This window comes from Falco punctatus (assembly GCF_963210335.1).
Source record: "Falco punctatus genome assembly, chromosome: 15".
Taxonomy (NCBI): Eukaryota; Metazoa; Chordata; class Aves; order Falconiformes; family Falconidae; genus Falco; species Falco punctatus.
The window spans coordinates 16,006,325-16,027,565 of record NC_137595.1 but is presented as its reverse complement, the minus strand read 5'-3'; the positions used below and the strand labels follow the sequence as shown (position 1 = coordinate 16,027,565).

The 21,241-nt window shown below is 40.3% G+C and overlaps 1 protein-coding gene across 9 annotated transcripts in view; it reads left to right on the top strand.

Moving 5' to 3' along the window:
• IL1RAPL2 (interleukin 1 receptor accessory protein like 2) overlaps positions 1-21,241 on the top strand; it is a 495,600-nt gene that overhangs the window by 269,678 nt on the left and 204,681 nt on the right. For 8 of the 9 annotated variants that reach the window (XM_080365714.1, XM_080365715.1, XM_080365716.1 and 5 more), the window contains one exon: positions 11,872-12,145. The exons of the other annotated variant lie outside the window; for it this stretch is intronic. In XM_080365714.1, the coding sequence (XP_080221840.1) occupies positions 11,872-12,145 (274 nt within the window). The remainder of the gene's footprint in view (positions 1-11,871; positions 12,146-21,241) is intronic. 9 annotated transcript variants of the gene reach the window in all.

Here is a 21,241-nt window from a genome sequence, read left to right as displayed (position 1 = left end):
GCTGGGGCTTAGGTCAAAAAACGAGGAGTGAAAGGGAAGCAGGATAGAACATGAGCAGTCTCTACACTGCTTACTGAATGCTGAGTAACCAGGCAGTGCAAGTGGAGAGACATTAATCCAAAGTGTTACTCCGGTTAGATAATTTTTCTGGTTTATCAAGTAGCTCAGGTGAAGGCTTTTATGATGATTTTTCAGGATCATCCTTTAACATTGAGCTATGATGATTTAATAAAGACATGGTGATGGATGGTGGGGCTGCGGGACAGTGTCCCAGGTGGAGAACATGGTGATGGCCAAAGAAAGAGCTGAGGTGCCAAGGGCTCCCTGGCTCCCCTCCTGCATCCCAGATCTCAGCTCCCATCTTTGCCTGACCTCAGCCTGGAGCTCCAACATCTCTCCATCTTCCCGTCCCGCTCTTGGGCGCTGCTCGGTGAAACACACGGCAGCTGCGTGTTTTGCAGAGTGAGTTGGGGCTGTCGAGGATGACAGGAGGCCCATGAATAAAACACAGACCTGTTTGTTTTGTGCCGTTCTGAGCAAATAATGTATTAGTAATGAAGTATTTGCAGTTAGTCGCTTTTGCTTACTAATAAATGAAATGTTCCCACTGCCAGGTTTTTTTTTCTGGCTTGTGAAGTTCCAGAAAAGCTTGAGGAAGAGGCTGTTTGGGCTGGTTTGGGGTCTGTCTGCTTTATGACAGTTCTTATTTAAAGATAAATAGTAGGTGCTCTGGACGGCTTGAAGCGGTGCTGGTTTCTGTGGGGTTTCAATCAGCCGTCAGCCCTGGTCTGGGTGTCTTGAGCCAAGACTTGGGAAAATACCCAGAAAGCTCATGAAGTCCCCTGGAATGTGCCCATGTGGGGAGGTGCAGCCCCAGTGATGGCCCCTCTCCCCCACCGAGGGGCTGTCACCAGCAAGCGAGGCCCTGGGAATGGGAGGCCAAGAGGGGACCGAGAGGCGTCGTGGTGCTGGTGACAGGGCTGCCACGTATAACTGATCTGGAAGCGGGCTGAGATTTTGGGGCATCTGGCAGACAGGGGTGGTGGGGGGTCGGGGTGGGGGGCTGCCATTTAGCTCTCTTTTCACAGTCTGTGTTTGAGCGATGAAAGTGCGTGTGGTCCTGCAAATACATTACTGGGGTGCGTGGAGCTGCCGGTGGATGCAGTGCTGCAGGATGTTGCAATAGGCAAGTTTTAGAAAATGTGTGTGCAAATGGTAAAGGTGAACCTAAACAAATGTGCAATGCTGTGCTACAGCGCACAGCCCTGCGTTACCGCTTGCTGCTTTACATAGAGAGACACGTCTGTAACACAGGTAGCTCTTGTAATAGTTCATTTTTCAATCATCCTTCATTTTTGTTCCTTACATGTAATTGTAATAGCTTGCAATGAGGATAGCTCTGTGTTTGTTTATTTAAATAGAAACAAGTCTTAAGAACAATGTTTACTGTTTAAAAATACCTCATTTTGAAAACACTTCATAATTCATCAGTTACAGACACGTTTTAATCAAATAACCCTCTAATGCTTCTACTCATGGTTGTCCTATAAAAGCAAATACTGTTTTGATTTGTGAGCGTTCATTTTACTGAAAGGGAATCCAGAGTGTTCTGCAGTCAGGAGAATTTCCTATTTAAATAATGCTGCATACATGCAGCTAATGAATTAAAATGAGAGGAGGAATTACAACCTAGGTTAGAGTGTGGGTCACAACCTTTTGAAATGGAGGTCCACCTGTCATGCAAGTGGAAATGGTAATTGGCTCATTGCAGCTGAAATTATCTGTGCCAGATAACAGGAGGAATGGCATAGCAATTGTAAAATGGTAAGTATGTCTAGATATCCAAAGGTAAATGTGTAAAGACAAAGCAAATGACCAAAGCTGGTTATTTTTGCAAGTAAATTCAGATGAACTTGACTTGTTTTTTTCTGTTTATGAGCATGTCCTGATCAAAAGTTGTGCATTCTCTCTCTCTCTCTTTTTTTTTTTTTTTTTTTAGCATTGCAATGTGTTCATAAAGTAGTTTGCAAATGTCCAAGGCCTAAAACATTCATTCTACCTAATGTGTTTATGATGGGCAACCAGTTCTGTAAAGCATTTGGTAATCTGATGGACTGACCACATCTTTCTAAGCTAGAAAATAAATGATTAATGAGCAGGGTAGAGAGTGTGTGCACCCAGATATGGGCATTTGTGCAAAAGGCCCCCTTATGTGTCTGCGGACTGTGAGCAGCAAGGGCTGTGGGGGTGGCAGGACCAAGTCACTGGGCTCAGGTAGGCTGGAAGAGGCCTCTGGCACCTGAGCTCCTGCTCAAAGCCTGGCACGATGGCATGGTTGGCTGTGCGGGCGAGGCAGGCCCATCGGTCAGGTGTGAGATGCCCATGGTAAATGGGGAATTTGGACGATGAGAAATGCCCCTGCTGAGGTGTCCCAGGGCGTAAGGGCTTAAACCTTGCACAAATACCATGTGGATCACCCTCAGGAATAACAGTCCTACTTTCCTCTTGTGGTGGGGTGTGATACTATCCCTAGGCTCTTCTGATGGTCTCCTTGCTTTCTTCTGTTGAGCAGTCTTCCTCTGCTACAAGTGAGAGGCAGTAAGAGCCCTTGCAGCAGACCTGTGTCACTCAGGGATTCTCCTCTGCAGAAGAAGTAAGTTTAGCCCAGCGTATTCAACCGGGAATCCATCTTCCTAACCTAATCCACACTCCAGAGGACTGTCCCCTCAAAGCAGATAATCCAACTCATACTGTCCACATGCTTGAATAACAGATGAAAAATAAAGTAATCTCGTGAATGTACACCGGTCCCTCTGCCCCACAGGGACCAGAAAGTTAATAGAGTTTCATTCTCTTTAATTTTAAATTCTTATTATTCACAGCTATTTCCTACAATTCCCTGCTGGGAATAACAAGCAGTAGATACAGAGTTTCCTAATTGTGTGATTACTTGAGGCTGCAACTACCTGATCTGGGATCTAGTTTCCATTTACTTTACCTTCAGTAACTTTATTCAAAGGGACTAATGAAAAGGGACTCATCAATTATTGAAATGAATTCAGCTTTGTTCCCAAAGTTGGCATGGTGCTGAAGACTTGAAAACAGAAGTGTGTGACAGTCTCCGTGGGTTAACGTGGTTGGCTGGAGAATATTAAAACCATATCGGAGAGTGTCCTTAAAGCACTCATGTATAGTCAACACCGGTTAAAACATTAACTGCATATACCGTCAGGTATAAAGCATATTCCAGTGTGTTGCACCTTAGCCGAAATCTTCTTAAGATAAATTTTTTATTTACAAATGCAATGAAATTTTTTCAGTCTGTTTTACTCATTACTTAAATCTGTTATTATTCTCCCTTTCCTTTAGATACTGATTCTTCTTGTTTTCTACCTAATTTGTCTAAAGGCAGTTCTGTGCGTCAGAACAGTATCAGAGGTGGTGACAAATCTCTGTGCTTTTCCATCGTTCATTGACTTCCCCAGGAATCCAAAGAGCTAATAAAAATGGCAATATTAATTGTGGAAGATTTTAGACAAATGCCACCCCCCACCCCCACCCCCTTCTGGAGCTTAGAAACTGGAAGGATTTTTTATTTACTAGATTTTGTGGGCATTATGAGAAAAAAAAAAATTGGGTTCAGATGGGTTTCAAAGCTGGGTGAAAAACTAGTTTACAGTCCTGAGGTCATACCTATGTTTGCAGTGAGTTGTTGGGTACCTGAGATGTTTTTTTATAGAATTTAAATTTTAGTATTTAACAGGAAAGTTTTGTTACTTGTTCAGTCTAAGAAGCAGATGTAATGTCATGTAACTGATATGGCCACTCCAATCTAGACCAACATACCTTTTGCTTAAAATAAAATTCCCTTGCTAGTGGGATAAGGAAAAAGGGGATATTTGCTGATTTAATGATGGTAATTTTGTGGCTGACTCTAAAGAAATGGGGATTCAGTTATAAATCCACAAACAAGAAGAGAAGTTTAGTTGTTTGGATAACTTGTTCACTGCAGATCACTGCCTTGGCTTTACTTCTGTGGGAGGAAAGGCACAGGCTGGGCAGAGGCAGGAGCTTTGTAAATGAACTTTCTCCTCAACTCTTCCAAATCTGCCTGCCCCAGTGTGGGAAGGGAACCGCACTGGGAAGGGCAGGGGCCAGGCAGGGCAGAAGGGGCTGAGAAGGCAGGACAGGCTGGGGCACATTGCTTGAACCCATGTCTAGGACTTCACAAAATACACAAAAGCATAAAGCCATGAAGCGTGATTTCTTTGTTGTTGCTGTCCTGTCTCTACTGCTGTTGATTTTCAAGGTGCCTTTTACTTTTTCTAATGTGGTGACAGCCAAGGAGAATCAAGGCATTACACTGAATACTTAAAACCAAAACACTTTATAAGTTCCAATTTCTGTACTGTTCACTTCCACACAGACTCCTTAAAAACCTGCCAGATACTGAAGTCATTAGAAGATCAAAGTCACCAAACACTCATTTTGGGGGTAAATATGATGCATTTTAAACAGTTGCTCTAGTGCCCTCCTTTTTCTTTGCGCTCAGCAGAGCAATCTGCTTGAAGCAAAGAGCACAGCTTTGGAAGGGTCTTCAATTCAGGTCCGTCTGTCTCCAGTATCATCAGACCTGGAAGAAGCAGCAAAGAGTACAACGAGACCAGAGATTTCCTGTCCATCACAGAATGTGTTTCAGAGCTCCCTGTCTCCAGCAAAATCTGACCTGCCAGCTGTGATTTGCTCTTCTCTCCATCAGCAAGCGTTCCCCAAAATCCCCATGATAAGATGTCACCTGAAAAGCTGGCTCTGGCAAATGCTACAGGATTAAATGTCCCTGTCCAGTAACTTCTACTGACACGACTTTAGAGTTTTTGTTCTTCAAGTATAATTTCTAAGTCTCAGCCTCATTAATATGCCATCACTCCTGGAAGCTGAGAATTTGTTAAGGGTTCAAGCTGTTTTTTCTCTCCCTGGAGAATTTTACAGATTGGTGATCTACTAGTATGTTCTTTCTTTTACATTTTCAATACAAGACTAAAATGCTTCTAGCTCCCTATAAATATGTAAGTCAGGACAGAGCAGTCTGTTGTTATTTGGACCTCTGGCAGTATACATTCAGTTTCCTTGACCTGAAAGGAAATTATGAGTGGTCAGCTGGAATAGTTGACATTTGAGTTGGGTTGTTTAGCTGTGGCTCATAAGAAAATCTGGTCAAAAAAATGAAGCATACACAAGTCTTAAAAACCTTTTAGCCCATCTTATAGAAATTTGAAGCTTTGATCAAAATTTGGAAAAAATTCAGCCAGTGTATAAGGATAAGTAAATGCATTTTTTCTTATTTATGAGCTAGATTTTCAGAAATATTTGCATGTTGCTAAACCTAATGAAGGTTTTTTTTGCACTCATCATTAATTGGTTTAGGGATTTTGGAATATTTGCACTTTTATGCGTCTTGAAATTCCCAAACGTTTTCACCAGCAAAGTTCAAGGTTGAATGGTCTGAATCTTGCTAGGAGACATTCAGAAAACAGAGATCAGAGTAGAGAAACTGCAAAGTCTGTGAGTGATCCTTTTCTTAGATGAGGTATTTCTACGGCAAAGTAGTCTTGGTTGATCATTGCTGAATCTAGATGTTTCTGTGATAGAAATGAATTATTTAGTTAAAGTTGTTAACAGGGTAGTAGGAGAAACATTGCAAAATTCACCCAGTTTGAATCATGATAAATCATCAAAGGTGGTTTTCTAAGTGGTCTTCGTCTCTAACAGATAGATTTTTTTTTTTTTATTTACTATATGCCTCAGGGGACAACTATTTGATTTTTTTTTTCTAAAATGCAGTTTGAAATACGAGTATAGTCAGAGTCAAAACCAAAGTGTTCACTTGACTCAAAGAAAGGTGAAACTGTAACTCACAGAAAAGAATCATCACAGACTCTTTACCTGAACCTCCTTCTGCTTTCCTCCCTGCTTGATGTTTGAGATCGACACCCTTGCTGCTGGAGAAGGGCACCCTCCGCTCCCTTCTGAAGTACTGCCAGCGTGGGCTGCTCCTTCTTCCGTGTAGAACTGGGTAACTTAACTCTCCTGTCAGAGATACCAGGTCAGATGTCTTTCGGTAGAGTGGCTTTTCATTACTTGTTATGACAGTCTGCCTTCGACCACGCAGTTTGGTAGGGCAGCTAAGGTGAGGGAGCTCTACAGGCAAGACGTTACCTTGCTTTGCAGGTGACATCCATGATTCTGAGGAGTGCGCAAAGTGGCAATAGACTCTTCTGTCTGAAATGTGTTCTTCGGCCACCGAATGTATCTGTGAACACTGGAGTATTTAAAGAATCACGGGTAGGGGTAGGGGGTGATGCTTGCTGTCAGTTTTTAGGCAGCTCAGCTCCCTGACTTGGCTCGACATGGTGTGAGGAACAGGAAGAGCTCTGGGAGGAGGCAGGGTGGCAGGGGACCACACGCTGGGCTCTGCTCGCAGACAGGTCTCATATGGCAGCACTGGGCTGTGCTGAGATGCTGGAAGGGGTCTGCGAACACCATTAGCAGAATTAGCATAGCACAGACAGAAAGCCAGAGATGTGAAACTAGTTATGTGTGGTGAGCCTGATCTAACCCCTGACCCTTTGTGAAGATCACATCCAGCCAAAGCTATTAAAGGCGTTACTGCTCAAATGTAAGCTGCGTTCCCTTTTCTCCAGAATTAAGACTGGACAATACCAAGTTGCCTAAAATTCATGTGCTGTAACTGATTTCACCCCTTTAAGATTTTAAAAATTGGCATCCTTTCTTGGACCTCCTTAATGGAGTGCATCTATTATTGCTTCATGTCTGCAAACCCTGAGCATGATGAATATAAATTCCTAGAGTCTGCTGTTCTATGGGTAATATAAAAATAAAAATAGAACTCCTGTATCAGAAGAATGGTGTTTTTTGTTTTGGGGTGGGGTTTTTTTTGGTTTTTGTTTTGTTTTGTTTTGTCTGACTGTATTTACAGTCACAAGTATTGCTTGCTTTGTGGAGCAATAGATGTAATACATTAGCTAGTATTTTAATTTTTTATTTGTAGATTATTTCAATTTAAAATGAGATTTTCAGGTAACAAGGCAGGCAAACATGGGTAACAATGCCATGATATAAATTGCTGTAGGTGACAGATCCCTACAAGAATTATTACAGGCAGATTCGCAATGCAAAAAATTATTTATATGACAGCAAGCAGAAAGACAAATTACTCAGAGACTATGTACATGCTCTTCTATAATTGCTCATAAATTATTATGGTTCATGTTAAAATGCATCTAGACTCCCTAGACAACTAGATTTATTTAAAATAAGAATAATGGGAAATTACCGGGAAATGTTGGGGAAGGAGGTGCAGTGCATACTTTGGGTGTTTGCTAACGTAAAAGTAGGTTAACTTATTGTCAGCCAACTTAATCTATAATTTGCTTGGTAATTTTGAAACCTTCATTTTTAATTCACCGTCTCCTCAAGTTGCATTAGCCTGGGTAAATAACTGGGAAGTGGGGCCCCACTGTGTTTAAATGCTGCTGTGTTCCCTTGCCCATGGGGGACACACTGGGACTCTCTCCTGCAGCCATGTAGGGCACTTGTGTACCTGAACACTTTTGTGTTCTACAAAAAAGGATTGGGTTTTGTCAATAGGGTCAGAAGTTATTCCAACAGGATGGGGGGGTGACTGACAGATAGATGGGCAAGCCTCTTTCCATAGGAAGCTGGGCTAAAAATGGGACAATATTCTCCATATCCTGTCAATGCTCCAAATTTTACAAAATATTTCAAATCATTGTCTTTATTGAAAGTGTCTAAAGTACACCCACAATAGATAGGATTTAATTTGAATGGGCTTTCAGTCAGGCGCTTATTAAGGATCAGCTGATTATTGGGTAGCAGAGAAAAGATGTATATACATTTATTATATAATAAATGTCTCTCTCTAATGCCATTGTTTTTCTCATCTTACCACCCTGATTATATTACTTATTGAGAGCCAGCCCAACAAAAATGACAGCAAACTTTGTTCTGGATAATGGAGTGCTAAACTCCACCTAAGCAGCTCCAGTCATTTGTAATGACAGCTCGGAGAATACTCCAAATGAATATAACAATGCTCACGCTCCAATGACTGACAGTGCAGCAAGAGGAAAAATTCCAGCTTCCACGTGAGTGCGGGGAGCCTGACCTAGATTTTAGCCTCTGCAGCTTTGTAAGAGAAAACATTCTTGACTGTGTATTTAACAAGAAAAAAAAAAAAAAAAAAAAAAAAGACCAAGGGGAAAAAGTCGTCTCCTGTCTGATTAGTCTTTCTTCAATAATTAAGATTTAGTCAAGGCGCTCTGTGAGACTTCTCCCCTCCGCAGATGTCATCAACCCTATAATGAACGGTTGCTCCGTTCCCTGTGTGCTCTGCTCTCTGTAATTACCACCTCCTGGCATGCTGCGGGGAGCGAGCTGCTGCAGGGGAGCAGCCGGTGCAGGCAGGGGCCATGGGCAGGCAGCCTGCCTGCACCTTCCCCCTCCGCTGCGCTGCTGTGGTGGGGTCAGCTTTGCTGCCGGCTGCTGAAATTCTTCCATTTGCGTACTGCTAATGGGAAAAAGGTCTTTAGTGTAAATCTCATTTTCTTCTTTTGAGGTGCAGGTGCTGGGCTGGGGTCAGGTCACTGTGTCCGGTGCCTTGCTGGCAGTGGCTGTCGGTGCACCAGCCCATCTTGCCCTGCACTGGGGGCAGCTGGAGGCGGCTTTTAGGCACTCTAATGACCTGGTTGTAAATGACCATTCAAATGTATTTCCTCCACTGTGCTTTATATACTCCAGCAGTTGTAGTTTTGAAAATAAAATAGTACAGTAGTGCACGCTAGAAAGGAGAAAAAATTTTCAAATGAAAGTGGAAGATGTGGCAGATCTAATGACAGTGAAAGATGCTCAGTGTTTGTTTGAGCTGTACTTTGAAAAGTTGTTTGGTGTGGATGTGGGAGAAATTCTACTGGAAGCAGAGGCGTTTTCAGCTTCCAAAGCTGGATTTCCATATTGGGTCAGTAAGTAACTCCGTAAGTCTTCCTAATTGTGACTCTGCTCTGTGAAATAAATGAAAAACTGGCACCTTTCTGTTTGACCCACAGGCTTTCCATGTGTGCTTGAATGCCAGTTATTCTTCACTGTGGTTTAACTTTGTTGAACCAGCACAGGTTTGAAAGCATTAGATGACATGACAGGATTAGATTGACAGAATTAGTTAGATCAGCTGAATTAGTTTGAATCTAAATTCCAGTTCTGGGCACCCCTATTCATTTCAGTTTACACTCCTACTTAGACTTTTGTGACTTTGCTAAAGCACAGGAGGAAGGGTGCCTTTGAGAGTACCCGTGTGCCCTGGAGAACGGGGATGAGCCACCTGGAGAGCTCAGCACTGCCTTTCACATCCCTTGCTGAGAAAAGGCGGCTGCGAGCTCTGTGCTGCTCTTTAATTGTAAAATCGCATCAGCCTGAAGAGCAGAGCTTAAAAAAAGCACATGGCTTTTGTGAGGAAGCTCTGTATGGAGTACATTGTTACCTGCTTGGCAGCTTACAATTGCAGAACCAGGCTTTAATGTCATAGTGGACTGGATGGGTTTGTAGGACTGGGAGAGTTGGGTTCTGTTCCCAGCTCTGCTGCTAGTTGCCGGTGCCTGTATAACACCATCACAGAAAGGGGTGAATGCAGTGTTTCACGGGGTCCTGGCAAGAGAATGTTTGAGTGACAGTGTCTGGCTTTGGTTAGGGTGAAGGATGTTATAAACCTGGAGGGTTCGCACTGAGAACAAATACTTCAGTACCTGATTTTCAAGTAAGGGTTATCCAAACTCGTCCTGTTTTGTGTGGCACTAAGCTATGAGAGGGAGAACGCAGAGGAAGAAGTGATGCTGCAGCAGTGAGGAAAAGGAAAGTCAGTAAGTTGCTACCGGCCTTTTATTTTATGTCATTAGCAGTAGCTTCTAAAAGCAAAAAGCAATGCATTTTAAATCATCAGGATGTGTTCAGCAAAATGAGAATGGAAATGAAAATTGAAGTTAACTGAATCTTTGTGTACGTAACTTCAGCTGAATGTTTTTGGGTTTGGGGCTTTTGTTGAAGTAAGAAGTCAGTTGGCACAACCAGCTGCTGCGTTTGCATGGCCTGGGGGGTGGGTAGCAGATCAGGAGCAGGTAGCCTGATCCACACCATGTGGGGTGAGGGTATGGAATGGTTTCCCTTCACCTGTCAATGCCGTCATGAGAGTAGATACATTAAAAGTATAGTTTTGAGTAATGAGTTTCCCTTCTCTCTTGAGCTATGTTGGTTTGTTTTATAAGTAACGTTTGTTTCACAACAAGATGTTACGTGGAAGTTTATGTATTAGAGATGAATGAAAGCAGTCAGTGTCAACAGGCTTAAATATGGTTCAGTTGCATGGTTCATGTGGTCACAGTGCAATTAAAGCTGATTTACTATAATGGGAAAATTAAAACCTTCCATTTATCAGGGTTAGTTTTGAAGGATTAAAGAGAAGCCTGAAAAAATGGTAAACATAATTTAAAGTCAGTAAAAAACACTGAAAAAAAAGGACTAGACTGATATTCCACCTTATGTAGAATTTTTGACTCACTACATTTGTTTAGGAAATAAATTAAAAAAATCACTTAATGAGTGAATACTATTGAAGATGTATATGAGATGAAGAATGTATGAGAATGTGTAACACTTAGTGTTTGAGAACTGATAGTGTAAAATGCAGAAGAGGAACCTTTAACCTTACTTGGTTGAATTTGAGGGAGCTACATCAAGAGTAAAGATGTTCCACTTACATGTAGGTGGATATGATCAATAAATTCTAAAAATTACACATTTAATCAAATCTATTAATTTTAGATAATGTATTTGCCTATTGATGATCTGCCTTTGCAGTCTTCTTCTTTGGTTATAATCTTGGTTGACTTTCAGGCTTCATTTTTTCCAGAAATAAAAAGGATTGTATTAAAAGGTCTCTGATATGTGAGGAAAGGAGGTACGTGCTGATATGTGTGAATATTCTAGGATTATACTGTAACAAAGATGATTTAAAATAATGGAAGAAAAAAATGTAGGGAGAGGTAATGTTTTATTATGTCATTATGTCTGACATATCTTCATTTTTAAAGCAGAATATCAGAAAACTCTTTCAAAATTTTTCATTGAACAGAACATCAAAGGATGCCTTTTTGTATTTGTACAATTCCTGTGTTAAGCTTGATTGCATAGGTAGCATGTTGTAGTTGTATCCTGTTGTATATAAAACATATCTCTACAGTTTGAGTAGGCTGTAGGAAAAAAAAAAAAAAAAAAGCAGCTGTGTGGAACTGCCTGGAAAAGAAAATTATAAAAGTCACATCTGTTGTTTATTTTTTATTTTTACATAGCATAATTAGCAGAGGTGTATGGAAAAGTTTTTAAGGATGAGATTGGGATCAGATGCCAATGTACGTTTTCCTCCAACAAGGAATTAAAGAAATTCAAAACTAGTTTACGGGGACAAGTAGGTAATGTTAAAACAAACACTTGGTTTATTTTTTAAAGAATTAGTGTTCTGGGGATTAAAAGAATGATATGCTAAAGAAATGGAGTTGAGCAGGCCTAGTGCGCTCTATTTAGTATCTGCATATTCACATTTACATGTAACTAAAAAAGGTGTATAAACCTCTTTATCTGCCAATAGCTGCTTCAGGTTTTTCACATTGCTATAAAACAAAGGTTCTTTTCTTTTAATTAATTGCATTGCATTTCACAAGCTGCCTTTCACTATCTTGAAAAAATATATCTGTATCTAATATTTCTTTATTATTGTTTTGCTTTCAGTTGATGGTTGCATTGACTGGTCAGTGGATCTCAAGACATACATGGCTTTGGCAGGTGAACCAGTCCGAGTGAAATGTGCCCTTTTCTACAGCTATATCAGAACTAATTATAGCATGGCCCAAAGCACAGGTCTTAGGCTTATGTGGTACAAAAACAAAGGAGATTTAGAAGAACCCATTATATTTTCTGAAGTTAGGATGAGCAAGGATGAAGATTCAATATGGTTTCACTCGGTTGAGTTGCAAGACAGTGGTTTCTACACATGTGTTCTAAGGTGGGTATTGTGTTAAAATGTGACTAAGAATGTATAGATTGTCTTGGTTAAAAAAAAAATGTTTAGATTTAGCTCTCAGGATTGAGATATTCTTCCCATTAATATATACTCATTATTTTTATTCTCATGATTATATATGTCACATAATGCTTTGTCTCAAAATTTGTTTCCCTTGTAATTATAGTTACCTCTTGCAACAGCTGTAATTAAACATGTGCTTTCACTTTTCTTTTTTTTAAGTCCAACATTTGCAAATTCTCATTTTGCCATAAACCTTCAAAACTAGATATCTCTTAAATCATAAAGTATGGTTAAGTAATGCTGTTTTCAGATCCTTTGAGTTATTCAAGAGTTAGACACAGTTCAAATTATTCTGATGGGGTTAGGCCATGGGGAGTTACAGTTCTGTCTAGTTTTGAAGAAATGTTTATTTTAATATACAGTTATGATTTCTCATAAGTTTAAGCAGACCTTGTTTGGTAAGGCACTGAAATGTATGTCTCAGAATTATTTTGGAACTGTTGGATGAGCCTTAAATTAAGCATGGGCTGCAGCTTGTGATTTCCATCATGTGGATGTTAATGTCAGCTCTATGCCTAAAATGAGAAGATAAAAAAGGAGGACTCTTCAAGAATGAATGAATAAATATTGCTTAAGTGGTTCAGTTTTAAATGAAAAGTTTACAGATGCATTATATGATTTGGTTTTAAACTATTTCGTTTCAGAGAATGAATATTGCTTCATCCTTGTCTGCTGTTCTATGCTGAAATTATACACAAGTTTGCTGAATTTATTATCAAATATTTGCAGCAAAATAACAGCACTGTTCAGAGCCCAGAATTGTCTGTCTCTCCATCTCTGCTAAGTCTTGATTCTGATCCTAAAGAGCGCTATTAAAATCAAAGATTGTGCTGTGGCACGTGGTGGTTTGTACTGGGGACCATCATCCAGTTTAAATATCAGTTGCATTTGCCAAACTCAATATTAGGTCTGTTATTCTTGTATTAGCAGCTCTGTCACAGATTTGGTGTAATGTGAACTTTGTAATTTTGAAATGTTATGGGAAGATAGTGATTTACATGTTTCAAGGGAGCTATACTTTTTTCATAAGAAGTCACTGTTGTGATAATCAAGTTACTAGTTTAATACTCTGGAAATTTTAATCTGCATCCTATGTGAACAATGAAGAACTGATCTTGGATCAAATTCTGGGTCGTATTATTTTTTGCATGAAATTTCAAAACTCTCTGCTCATTAACATGACAAAGTATTGGTAACAAATGGGCAAGTTCTTAAATAATTCATGCGTTCTCCTCATTTTCAGATAAAAACTATATGGCATACTTCTTGGAAGGCGTTACACAGCAATAAGATCTTCCTTGTCAGTTATGCAGTTTTCCTGCTTTGGCTAGAACTTTCTTATATAATTACCGATATTTCTGCTTTTTTCAAATTTATGTTGGAGTGCAGAATATTATATATAGTGGTTACACATAAAAGATCATATATCTTACTTTATTGAATTATCTTTTTCTTCCAAAGATTTGGTAATGTATCCTTGTTGTTATTTTTTATGAAATCATAGGTGGCTTAAAATAGCTGAGGAAATAGCAATATTAATTTATTTCAATTTAATTAAAATTGTGCTAGATGTAACCTTCTGAAATATGATTACACTTTTGTGGTAGACTATCCACACCATTAACTGTGTAATTTCAGCTTTATTAATCCATTTTTTTGGAGGGGGATAAGCAAATTTTTGCGTTTTAGTCATTAACCAGGATCTGCTTTGTGAGAACTAAGAGGTCCCAAATAAGAGCAGAAATTCTAGAATATATTTTTATTTCCTAGAAACATTAACAATTTCTGCTACAAATGTCATCTTTTGTAGACTGAATGGAAACTGGTAGAGAAAACTCAGTGCAGTGGAAATGAAGAGGTGACTGTGTCCGTCAGTGTGCAGCAGTGAGTTTAGGGCTGTGTGCGTAACCGATTGTTTTGGTTTGGTAGCTGAATGAATAAAACTGGGGAGGAAAATGCTTTTGATTCAAGATAAATGTAAAACTTCTGAAGTTTTTCTCAACTAAGTTTTCATTTACCTTCTCTGAGAGAAATTCAAAAGTAATTTCATTCTAAACTGCTGGCCACTCACCAAGGAGGTGGGAAGCTCTGGTGCAATTCCCTTTGCTGCCCGAAGGATGGAAACCCACATTTGTGTGCTCCAGGGGCTAGGGTGTGCTGCATTCAACCACGTGAAGTCTCTTGCCTTAGAACTGTTCTGTCTGAAATTTGTATTTGTCTATGCAAAAGGCTGCAAGGGAATGAGACGCTTGGGTGCAGGGCTAAGGCTGAGTGGGGACAAGAGGTCCCTGTCTCAGAAGTTTATGGCTTGAAAGGAAGGACACATTCTCAGGATGGGAAGATCTTCTCTGACATAAGGGAATTGAACACCAAGGGTGTTTAGCACGTCATACATAAAGGTTGTCACAGGCAATAGTGAGAGCTATGCTAATTCACTCTCCCCCAACTTACCTCCTTTTTTCCAAGTCAAAACAACATGAGAAATAAGAAAACGGTATGGGGAAAAATGGCAACTGCACATTTCACTAGATTTCCTATTTGTTGGAAAGGTTCTTCACAATTCTAAAAAAGACCCCATTTCTCAAGAAGCTGCATTTTCTGGTTGCTTATGGGTGCTTGTAGGATTGAGGCATAAGTATCTTTGAAAAATTGGGAAGAACTTTTCAGAAGCTGCCTGAAAGGGGTGGGTGTAAGCAGGTGAAGGATAGGCTAATATGACAGTTATTTGGAGATGGGTAAAAATTAAATGTGTCAGTGAGTTCTTTCTTGTACAGAGTTGTCATTTCAATAATCATAATGTCTGTTTTATAAATGAACCCGTAATACTGAATACAATTAAGGAATATTTGAGCAGCCTTAATGAAAGAGATTGCTTCTTCAGGCTGAAGAGGTCGGATACCATAATTTAAATATTGTCTCTCCTTTATTAACCAATTAGACATTGTTCCATAGGGGGTGTGTGTGTGTGTATAATAGGAAGAAATTATTGTTGCATTTAAACTTACTTCTCTCTTCTCACAATACATTGAGCTGACATTCAGATGCAAAAGGAACTGTGGTGTTTTTTCTCCTGTGTTAAGCATGGCTGTAACATATTAAGGGGTGCTGATTCTGCAGGGACTTTAAAAAAACCACAGAACTGAGCCGTGTCATCTAATCCATATGACTTCCATGGATTTGCTTTGTTCTTAGATGCCTTTTCTGTGCCAAATCAGGGATATTACTACAGCAAGATCCAGTGACAACCAAAAGGGGTCCTGACTAATGGATAGATATGTGTTTCTTTAGAATTCCCAGATAAATGCTGGGACACTTGTATTGTGACTTCACCACCCAATATGGAAATGCTGTGTTCTGGAGGTCTGTATGCGCTGCAGGCCCTGGATATGCCATTAATCTTCCAGCACCCACCAGTGCTACTTTCAGATCAAGCTGTCAGCATTTCTGTTACAGAGGTTTGATGTTCTGGGATTTTTGCATCAGCACGCTGGATTGAAGCATCTTCACTGAAGGATTCAGAGATGAGAATATCAAAGCCAAACATGGAAATGAAAACAGATCTAAATGCATAGGGTGGCCCTAAAGTTCTGCTTATGTAAGACAGTCATTGGCCATATCATGCACTGCTTTTGCTCTCGGAACAAATACATTTGTTTTTCTGTGTTAAAAGCCTCTGTTTTTTGAAGAGGGAACAAGAACTGGGCTTACTTGGATATTTTTAACCTGGTAAAAGAAGAGAAGATGAGCTAGGGAAAAAAAACTCAGCAAAGATTAAAGGTCTTTTCCAACCTAAATGATTCTATGATTCTAAGCTTAGCTGCACCTTTGCCCTCAGCAAGGGACCACTCCTGAAGCCCTTTCCTCAGACTGGGCCCAGCTTTGACATAAACTGAAGAAGTACTGAATAAAATGCTTTATAAGCAAGATCAGTAAGAGCAAAACATTAGTGCGTTTTTGCTGTTAATTAACTGTTGGTGAAATAAAATGACTCAATTTCCATAATGTGAATCAGGAGGGTAGACAGTCTGGGCCTTGAGGGGGTGCAGGGAAAGCAGGAGTGGAGGTTTGTTGTTGCCAGACTGGGTGACGGAGCCAAACCTCAGATTTTGTACAGGATGCAGAATAACAAAGGAATAAAGGCTTTGAATGCCTATGAGGCAATAAACCTGCAGATCTTTAATACCAGCATTTGATGCCAGAGGACTGCTAACAAATCAAGTTAGGAAATCTGCGTATCCTTTTTCCCTTACTTTGTCCCTATCTGCACAGTTCTTAATGGAGAGTAGCATTGCTATGGACATGCACAGAGGAATCAAGCCTTTGCCGAGCCACTGGTGAAATATTGAGATATTACTTTCTAAGCAGTAATAAAATAGACCGATAATAGATTTTTAAGCCTTCCAGCTTCTGAATTTCTGTGGAGCGCATGACCAGCAAATCAAAATCAGATTTAGACAGCCTGGAGGGGCTGCCAGTAAAACTTCATTTGCAGCATAACCTTTCTGCTCTCACTTCAGTGGGTCTGAGGCAGAGCTGAGGAACTTGTTTCAAATGCCTGTAACCTGGACTGCGGTATGCACTCATCATCCCAGGAAAAGTTGCACCACTTTTCTGTGCCCTGAAAGTCTGGCTTTGAAGTGAAAGGAAAGAAGAGGTTTTTTTCAGGTCCAAACAGAGGCCAAATAGGAAAACTGGACTAAACTGTGACACAAAAATGTGCAGGGCTAAGGCCACTTTCTCTGCAGGCATCTCTCATGTTTCTTACAATATGTGTTTTAATATAGTCATTCATTCTGTTGGTGGCAATATATTCTCATTACAGAATGTTTCATTTTCAGGTGTTTTGGCTTTATTCAGTGCTCAGCTGCTCATGACAAAGGTGATTTTGTATCTCAAATCCCTCTGAATACAGTGTTGTAATTCCATTTTAGTCATGGGATACCTCCTTCCATATGCTTCACTGGCAAGTGCTTTCTTTTCCCATAGACTTACTCTGAAAAGATCCAAAGATGATACTTTCTAGCGGGCCAGTGTCTTTGATCATAAGATGTCCAAGAGGAGCACATCTAAGTAGCTGATGGATTAGGTTATCTCATAGTTACCTCTCAGACTTGCACACTGGCATGTGATTGCCTTTCGTGGCTGTACTGTCCCAGGCATGTCTTTAGAAGCCAGCTGAATTTCACATTTGGAGCAAGTGCATGGATTCAGCATGGCATACGCTTCCCAAGCTCTGTATGACACTAACATTAAATGTCATGCATTAAAAGTGTGTGACATTTCCCACATCAGAAATGACTGGTTCTGTATAAACAAAATCTCTGTGATATATAGTATTCAATACTTAAATACACTGTTAGAGCAGATACAATATAAAGTCAGTATGATTCATGATCAAATAAAATTTAACTTACTGAGGTTTTGGCATTATCAAAATGCAGGAGAAAGTGGAATCAGAATGCTTCTACTTTTCTATCCAAAATTGTGTAAAAACTCATGATGCTCCTGCAAATAATTTTGATGACATTGTCTTTATTGAGAGAAATCAGTTCTATCTGTTCTTTTGAACACTTACACTTGCAGAAGAACAAAGATTTGTTTCCTTTCCCTGGTGATATGTATATTTCTGCTCACTCACCACCCTCTAAAGCTTTAAAGAGGAAATATCTATCCCCTGTCTTTCTGAAAGCCAGTGTTTACTGTTGGTGAGAAGCTGCAGGAACCATCAGGGCTTCGAGCAGAAATGCCTGTGCTGCTCTGTGGCTGGAGAACATCCAGCGACTCCCCTGTTGCAGCAGCACACACAAGAATGAGAACATTGTGTATCCTTCAGTTTTCCTAATAGTAAAATCCCAGACCTTTAAATGACTGGCATTACTTTCTAGCCCCTACAGCCAGTCATAGCGAAAGCTCCATGTCCTGCTGTGCCTCAGTAACTTTTTAGCTCACTGTCACTGGTTGCTTGTGAAAGAGGTGCCTTCCCCAGTGGGCTTCAAACCTTGCGTGGTGGAGAGAAAGGCTGCAAAGAGGAGTGACAGCTTCTGCATGCAGGAGACCTACAGCTGAGATGCTGTTCAGCCCTCCTTCCCCATCTCCTCTCCAACGTGTCAGGAAGTTTTCATTTCCCTTCGGTTCCCCACTTAACAATGGAGGAGAATGTGTTCACCCTGGTACCATCCTGTGGAAACCCGCATCAAGCCAGCTGTAACTGTACCATGTCATTGTCAGTAGGCAATGTTGTACGTGTCCTGTGAGTGGACAGACAAATGGGTTTCCTCAGAAAATCCATCATGCCTGAAGTACAAGGTGACAGAACCAGAGGGAGTTAAACTGGTATTTGATAAGTGATCCTGGAGGTTGATTTCTTCTTTTCTGGCAAGCACTTTAAGGGAAGACACAGCCAAGAGGACTCAGCTGCAGAACCCAAACAGCTCTCATTGCAAATCAGCATAAGGACATTCACTTCAGGGTTCTTCATGATAGCCTTCCTTGTAATACGCTATGAGATGGTAACTATCCACTGTTTTACATGCTCACTTGCCCACATACAAACTGGGAGGGGCTTGCCTTTCCTCATTGCATCTGCATGAAGAAAGATGTGCTCCACAGGTTTTATTCCCCAAGGCAATATTATTGGCGAGGTTTAGCAATGCAGACAAGTCTGATGGGTGTCCTGAATGCAACTTTTGTTTTGCATGCTGTCTAATAAAAAGTGTAGAGGAGTAGATACACTAATTCACATACTGTGTGCGTAGGAAGAAATAAAGGAGAAAGCATTCAGTGCTCTCAGAAGCAGGGTATTGCAAATACAAGATTATTGGAAGGTGATTTCTTAATACTTTCTAGGGAGCAGTCGTCCTTGTGCCTCAGATTTATGTCATTTGTAATGGACTTTTCAGTAAGACAATATAATTTAACAGTAATATCCAGAGTTCTAATAGAAAATCATTAGCAAATGAATGAAAAGGGCTTAGTCATTTGCAGTAGCAAACTTTAGGGCAACTTGCTACTTTGTAATTCTTAAGGGCAAAGAATAAATTTTCCCTGTGAGCAAACCCAGCCAATTACAGGACTACTACTGGCACAGGATGTGCTGAAGCTGGGAGACCAGGTAGTTCATGAACTTAGGTGTGATACACTGAGATAACTTGGTGTTCTTTCAGTTTCTGCATTTCTTCCGCGTTCTGCATTATATTTTCATATGTTCACTTCTAATAACCAACATTTTTGAAGACTTAAAAACAAACAACCCACAAACCCAAGGAACAGTGGTGACCTGTGTGATTCAACTTAAATGCTTGGAGATTTTCTCTCTGTGCCTGAGTAGTCCCTGTTGGAATGACTGGTGATTTGTTTGTTTTTCAGTTGCTTCTGTCATGATGCAGAGGTCAGCTGGACCAGTGCATGTGTGTGTGAAGGCAACCAGAAAAGAAATAGCTTCTGACCCCTCACCATGTGCAAATCAGGCTCGCTGTCACTTACTGTTCTCAGAGAGACTTAAGAAACATGATACTGAGATTATCCCTGAATTTTCAAATCATGGCCTTGCTGTTATGGGCTGTATCAGTGACCGTACTAGGCACATCCTGACATTTTTGTGTCATATTTTCCACTTCCTAAGGATGGTAGGTGAAGTCCAACTTTAAATTAAACTTAATCTAAGCTTTGGTGAGGGAAACCCAACTGTGAGAAACTACCCAACTGCCAGATCCAAACATCTTTTTTTTCTCTGTCCCAGTATCCAGGAAGCCTGAAAATTCCCTAAATAGGCCTAAACTCACAGAAGAGAGTACAGGTCTTGCTTTTAAGTGCCTCTGGTGAGAACTATATTCCTGATTAACTTGAGGAGACATCCCTCAATATCTGTTTTTCAAGCTGTCATCAATGTGAGCCTTTCAAAACTGCCTTTCAGTGACTTTGCTCAGAAGTTGTTTCTTTTGAACAGGGATGGTATAGCCTTTCATCATTGTAAAACATGGGCCTCTGGGACATGTAGTATGTTTTAGTCAAGCTCAAATTGTTGTCTTGTTTCCAGTGAGTCTTGTGTAGTGATTGAACCTTAGCAGACAAAAAGTACAGAAAGAATAAAAATTCTCAGAGTGATGTAAGGTTAGCTCAGCACAAATACTTTTTCTGCTTGAAGGGAGTGGGGACTTGAATGGTACCTCTGTCTGGATTCACAATGCAGTTGTCTGTTGGAGGATCAAAGGAAGCAGAGCTAATGCAAGCATATTAGATTTGTAACGTCGTACTGTTTTAGCACTTCGTTTTCTGGTATCATATTTCCATGATGTTGTTTTCTTCTACTAGTAGATCTTGAAAACCACTCAGACATTAAAGGAGAAGTAACATGTAGTTAGAATTTCTCCTTATCATGCATAGGAATCGGTATTAGAATTGCAATTATAACAGCAACAAGCAAGGAAAATACAAGGCAGGAATGTTTGAAGTTGTGCCAAGGGCAGGTACCACACACACAAGCCACGAAATCGCTGCACCTCTTGGCCTGTGGTTCAGGGACCAACTACAGCAGTGCCAGCCATCTGTTGAATTATTCCTCTTCAGGCATTGCTCTCTCGCTTGACAAATCGATAAGAAAAAAAAAATCCACAAACTTTGACGGATCTCTGTTGTAACTTCTGAGTGTGATACTCATCATAAATGGGAAATTGATCTTTTCCAGACGATGACGCCAAACATGTAGCAGTGGTAGTCACCGAGATGTAAGTTAGTACTTGAATGAAACCTTGGAAGACTAAGTAATCACGGAATGGTCAGGGTTAGAAGGGATCTCTGGAGGTCATTTAATCCAACCCACTCTTAAAGCAGGTTCACCTAGAGCAGGTGAATAATCCATTTGTTTTTAGGAAAGCTGTTACATTTGTGTAATATAAAAAAAACCTACAATGGTAAGAAATAAATCATTTTTCTTTAACTAGATCACCAGACCATGATCTTATTGATCTGAGCGAAACAAACTCAGATACCAATGAAACGGCCTGGTAACCATTCTGG